A 6,519-nucleotide genomic window follows, 5' to 3' on the forward strand; every position below is an offset into this window, starting at 1 on the left:
AGATATTGGGATCGAGTTCGGCTAGGTTCGAACCGAATATCTTAAACTCGAGCTCAGTTCATTTGATAATTTTTAAGCTCAAGCTCGGCTCGAGCTCGACTCATTTATTACATAAGTTTGTTTTATTATATTATTAAATTTTATTATATTGAATAATTTTTGATTTTATAATTTGATTCGCTTATAATCATATTTAATATTATTATTTTAATAATTATTTAAAATAATAGTAATTATTATATACTTATATATTACAGTATATTATTACAAAAATAGTATCTTAGTGTATATAAATGAAAATCTCGTTTAGACTTGCAAGTTATTCGAACTCGAGATATGAAGCTCGGGCTCGAGCTCTTTCAAACTCGGTCTTGAGCTCGTTTAGGCTCGACTTAAGTCGAGTTACTCGTGAGTAGTTCGACTCATTTACAGTCTTAGCCTAAAGTTTCACACTTTAGAAACAGTCAATCACCTCTTCCAACCATTTGAATTCAAAAAAAATCGTATGAGTTAATACTCTAACCTTGCTTCTTGAAACAGTCATCTCCTCACCTATTTCTTCTTTTCTCTGTAAAATCTTCTTACTCTGTAAGTTTCTTATCTATATAGATCAATAAATGTAAGTTAATAGAATCCATACTATTCTTCTATCTTCTCCAAAGGTATCGATATAATGTGGCTTTCATGGTTGAATATGCTGATGATAAAAGTAAAGTGAGGATGAGAAATTTGAATTATTGTTTTATTGTCTTTTTTATTAGGTATCGTGAGTTACCTATAGTTATATTACGATAGGTTATAGGTTTCACGATGGTGAGGAATTGTCTATGATATTGGATGTGGTAAGCTTTTAGTTTTCCTTTTTTATTTTTTAACTTCTTATATATATAAGTTTAGTGAGGTGATACTCACATATCATTTTTGATCCATTTACACTTAATTACCTATTTTACCCTTAATTATACTTACAATAATAATATAAGTTCAACTCCCTACATTAATCTAGGGACATAACTGTGAATTTACGAGACAAAAGTGTACATGAAGTAAAAAATGATGTGTGAGAATCACCTTCCATAAGTTTATGTAGAGAAGATTCTGATTTACAGTATTTATGATTAAAAAATTAATGATTGAAACATTATTCATATTTTTGTGAGATTGTTCAATGTGTTTCTTTATGGGATTATCAATCTTTTACCCATTTTTTTTTTTTTTTTTACTTTTTTGCGTCAGAGCCTAAAAAAAAAACTTGTCGATTTACTCTCGCAAGGAGCAAGGTGTCTTGCGCCCTTGCGCCTTGTGCCTGGGCCATGGAATAAATAGGTCAAAACGAGATTTCTACCGGGTAGAAGCAAGGTCGCAAGGTGACATCTTGCTTCTTGCTCCCCGATGGAAGCAAGGACCCTCTTGCGACCTTGCTTTCACACCTAGAAGCAAGGAGCAAGGTACCTTGCTCCTAGGTGGAACCAAGGGCACCTTGCGTCCTTGCTTCCACTGGGAGCAAGGAGCAAGTTGGCACCTTCCGACCTCGCTTCCACCTAGAAGCAAGGTGCCTCTTGCGACCTTGCTTCCACCTGGGAGCATGGAGCAAGGTGGAAGCAAAATCGTTTTGACCTATTTATACCAGGCGCAAGGCACCTTGCTCATTGCGAGGGCAAATCGTCAATTTTTTTTTTTTTTTTTTTGGACTTTTACGCAAAAAGTTAAAAAAGGGTAAAAAAGTGATAATCCCTTTTTTATACTTTTTTTTTCTTATCTTTTAATCTTGTTCTATTTATTAGAAATTGTGACTTGAAACAGTATATACAACTTCTTAAATCGGCTCTATGTTTTAGTCAACAGCAAGTGTCGATTTATTGGCATCTTGAGTGCCGTTTAGAACCTAAATTGAATTACGGTTAGGTTAAAACTCATGAAAATTTGATTCTACCATTTTCATGGCGTTTCAATTTTATTTTTAATTTTATTTTACCATTTTTTTAAAAAAATTTCCTAGTTATTGGTCGGAGGTCCGCTCGGAAGCAATCTCTTTATTCGTCGAGTAGAGAGAGTGATGACTTTCTCTACTTTTGAGACTGTTTCACTCTGAGTGGAGAAATGACTTGTTTTTATTCTCGGATAGGGGAATGATTGTCTACATCTCACCTTCCTCATATACCACTCATGTGGTATTAGATTTTGTTGTTATTGTATATGGTATCGAAAAACCTATTATTTCAATGATTCCTTCGTAAGTTTTAAGTTCTTTGTAAAGAATCACAATATGTGATGATATACCAGTTAATACTCCGGATCATATACCATAAATCGAATCAATGTTATCAGAAAATACAATGAACACTCAAAAACTCTCAGAATATCAAAAATTACATTCACAATCCAAATACAAACTTAAACAAAGTGTTCAAAAATCTAATATTAACTGCATATTCTATTCAACAAGATGAAGAATAGAAGTATGAATAAAACCCTAATGTGGAGATGATCGTATGAGAGTAGCGAGACACTACTACAATTTGACTCAATTAGACCCCTTTCATTTAGACGTGTTAACAAAATAATACATATAAAAAAAGTCATAACATGTCTAAATAATGGCAGGAACACATCTAATTAGAAACCTGCAACACGTCTAAATAAGTATAACACCTCTAATTGATAACCACATCTATAAATGAATAAATGGCTATTTATATTTTCTTCTAAGCCAGCTCGGCCTGCACATCTTTAGCTAATGGGCTTAACATACTTGGCCAGTAAACATCTTTAACATGATCCATAAGCAGCAACTATAATAACCATCACAACCCTCCAACTAATCTCCTTATGCACTTTAGACCCCTTCACTTTACAAGACCACTCTAATTCAACAAATCTACACTTTTTTCTCAGAAGTAGTATTGAAACAAAACACACACAATAAATAACAAACACATTTTGTGATCCATGCTAGATTAGATTATATATTTTTATCACGCCCCCTTAATCTAAGCATGGAACATGTCAAAAAGATTCAATTTATCACAAAGAAAGTTTTGTTGGCTAATCCCCAACCCTTTGTAAATATATCTGCAATTTGTTCTTGGGAATCTATGTTAACAATTTTTATAAGAGCTGAAAACAGACTTTTTCCTAACAATGTGTAAATCTATCTCAAAGTGTTTAGACCTCTCATGAAATACATGATTGGCTGCAAGTTGGATTGTAGACCTATTATCAAAGTGAAGTTTAACAGGCAATAAACCTTTACAATGTAAATCACGTAAAATGTTTAAAACCCACAAAATTTGACATGTACCAGAAGCCATGGCTCTATATTCCGATTCAGTTGAAGATATAGATACATTAGCTTGATTCTTGCTTTTCCAAGATATAAGAGAATTACAAAACAAAACAGCAAAGCCAGTAACAAACTTTCTGGAAGAAATGCACTTACCCCAGTCAGTATCTACATAAGCAGCTAAAAAAATTGAATCAGACTTGGAGTGTAAAGCAGCCTTACCTGGAGATGTTTTCAGATACCTGAGAAACCTCAATGCAATTTTAAGATGAGACTGAAGTGGAGAATGCATGAACTGACTCAAACACTGAACAGAGAATGATATATCTGGCCTGGTCCTTGTCAAATAAATAAGTTTACCTATTAATTTCTTATACTCAGTGATATTATTAAGCACTGGATCATCATTAGTAGGAGTAGATGAAATAGAAATATTAGCTTCAAGTGGAGCACCAACTGGTTTGCTTCTCACTAAACCAAATTCATCCAAATGTTCAATACATTACTTTCTTTGAGATAGGCAAAGACCATTTTTCAGTTTTTAAAACCTCTATACCCAGAAAATACTTAAGTTCACCAACAAATTTTTTCAATAACTTAGTTTTAAAATGTTTATTTCAGTTTCATTGTTACTAAAATGTTTATTTTAGTTTCATTGTTACTAGTAACCACAAGATCATCTCCATAAATGAAGAGTGCAAGAAACAGACCATTACGACTTTTGGCAAACAGGGAATAGTCACTAATACTTTGAACAAAATCATTCTCTTTTAAAGTCATGGTTAACTTTTTATTCCGTTGTCTAGGTGCATGTTTTAGCCCATATAAAGACTTAATGATTTTACATACTTTGGTTTCATATTTAGAGAAATAACCTTGAGGAAGTTTCATGTAAACATCCCAGTCAAGTCTCCATAAACAAATGTATTATTAATGTCAAGTTGAAACAACTTCCAACTGTTTTGAATAGCTAAAGTCATCAGAAATCTGACAGTAACCATTTTGGATCACCAGACTCATCCATGTTAAAAACATTATTCAGATTATCTTGTTTTGAATTACCCTTAGGGATGTTACCAATATGACCAGTATCAACTGTAACGACCCGACCAAAAACGTCATTGACGGCGTCGCTAACTGAGGTCCCGTTACGTGGTCGTAGTCCCTATAAGAGACTCGTTTATATAGCATGTGAATCACGTTGTCAAGTTTCATGCAAGAAACAAGTATAAAAGAAGATTAGAAGGATTACATAAGTGTTTGGTTAAGTTTGACTAAAAGTCAAACTTTGGTCAAAGTCAACGAAAAAGTCAACGTGTTCGGGTCGGGTCTCGGACAATTTTTCTAAGCTTAGAATCCATATATAAGCATGTTGGCCAAGTTTCATGTCAATCAGAGTTGCGTAGCATAGTTAGATTTTTACGAAAATTGGAAATTTTGGACAGCCACATTTCCACGCTTTGAGCCGCGCCGTGGCTAGAGGAGCCGCGCCGCGGCTTAACACTAGACAGAATACCTGGGCAGTTTCATGTATATGCTCGAACCAAACTTCAAACAAACGTAACTTATGAACCGTAAACATTCAAAATACGTATCTTATATCGTTGGAAAGGTAATTTAACAAGGAATACAACTAAACACATTTCATGAATCAAATCCATTATTAACAACAATGAAAACCTCAATAAATGATCATTAAATGTTCAAAATCGAAGTTTCAAGTTCATAAAATGCATTTCTAGACTCGGGAATCCAATTTACACATACGATATGCCGCTTTGAAGGTAATGAAACATACAATACAACTAAACACTTACTAACAACATTTCATAGCATTCAATGCGTCAAAATTTCGTTTTAAAGTTCATCAAACCCTAACCAAAATCATGAATTCAACCATTTTGCAAATGAAGCTTTTCTAAATCAACCAACACATCAAATTGAAGCTAATGATGCTAGTAACACATTTAATACATGAACTTTATCATTTAAATAATATTTAATCACTCAAAACTCAAGATTAAACAAATCCATTTCAAGTTCATGCTAGTTTATGCAAAACAACAAGATCGAGCAATTAAATCATATATTCATACTAGACACGAGCCATAGACACTAACTAACACCATTTCAAGTCAAAAACATGAATTTAGAGAAATCTAGAGTTTTAGAAATGTTACCCAAACGAGATGAAGTTGGTATCAAATTGTAGAGGATGAAGAGAGGATTCCAAATATGTAATTTGTTTTGTTGTAAGCTTCCTAGATCGAATTTGGATGATGAATTTGTGAATTTGGTGTTTGAGTTCCAATAATGGAAGTAGAGAGAAAAAGAGAAAGAGATGTGGGATTGAATGAGTGGTGGTAGTGGTGGGTTGACTAGTTGACCTAGTCAACTAGTTTGCCCACTAGCCAACTTTGGTCCCTCAAGTTTAAAAGCGGGTGCGGGAATTAACCAAACGAATATTTTAAAAACGCTCGAGTAAACGAGTGATGTTATAATTAAATAACGGGGATATTATGAACGTTAGTCAACGGAAACTATGAATTTAAATAATGAAAGATATTATTTAAAAAAAAAAAGACAGTGTTAAAATAAATTTAACGGAAAAATGCGGGATGTTACATTACCCACACCTTAAAAGAAATTTCGTCCCGAAATTTAGTTGGAAGTAGTAGTTGTTGATTCTTCCTCGAGATCTTGCGTTGCCAATTCTACGAATAGTTGAAGGCACTCCCTTGGGCATTTCAACGAACTTTGACGGTCGGGATTTTACGTTGTATTGGAGTTTGGTTTCACGATTCATAGTTTCAACCGGTCCTCATAGGAAATGAAGTTTATCGTCGTTAGTAAGCTCATCGAAAAGGAATAACAAGTTCTTGTTTCGCAAGACACGTCTTTAAGTTGATACATAGAATGTAGGATGAACGGAGACTCAAATGAGTCAGAAATTCTAAACGGCAAGCAACGGGTCCAAAACGCTCCAAGATTTCAAAAGGATCAAAATATCACGGATTTAGCTTTATACGTTTCCCGAAACGGATTACACCTTTCCAAGGTGCGGCTTTTAACGTTACACGGTTACCCACTTGGAATCCGAAATGTTTACGTCTAACATCGGCATAGCTCCCTTGGCGACTACGGGCCGTCTCGAGACTTTCTAGGATTTGAATAATTTTCTCGGTCATTCCTGAATAAACTCGGGCCCGGTGAATTGATCATTGTTTACGTGGTTC

The 6,519-nt window shown here is 34.2% G+C and overlaps 1 protein-coding gene across 1 annotated transcript; it reads right to left on the minus strand.

Moving 5' to 3' along the window:
• Nucleotides 1–319: 319 nt before the first annotated feature.
• LOC139888206 (uncharacterized mitochondrial protein AtMg00810-like) lies at nucleotides 320–4,063 on the minus strand. Its single transcript, XM_071871231.1, has 5 exons — nucleotides 3,946–4,063; nucleotides 3,302–3,754; nucleotides 3,186–3,247; nucleotides 524–601; nucleotides 320–439 (listed from the first exon to the last, which is right to left on the minus strand). Exons 1-5 carry the CDS (start codon nucleotides 4,061–4,063, stop codon nucleotides 320–322), a joined length of 831 nt encoding a protein of 276 aa, XP_071727332.1.
• Between the last annotated feature and the right edge of the window lie 2,456 nt (nucleotides 4,064–6,519).

Source organism: Rutidosis leptorrhynchoides, chromosome 2 (genome assembly GCF_046630445.1).
Source record: "Rutidosis leptorrhynchoides isolate AG116_Rl617_1_P2 chromosome 2, CSIRO_AGI_Rlap_v1, whole genome shotgun sequence".
Classification (NCBI taxonomy): Eukaryota; Viridiplantae; Streptophyta; class Magnoliopsida; order Asterales; family Asteraceae; genus Rutidosis; species Rutidosis leptorrhynchoides.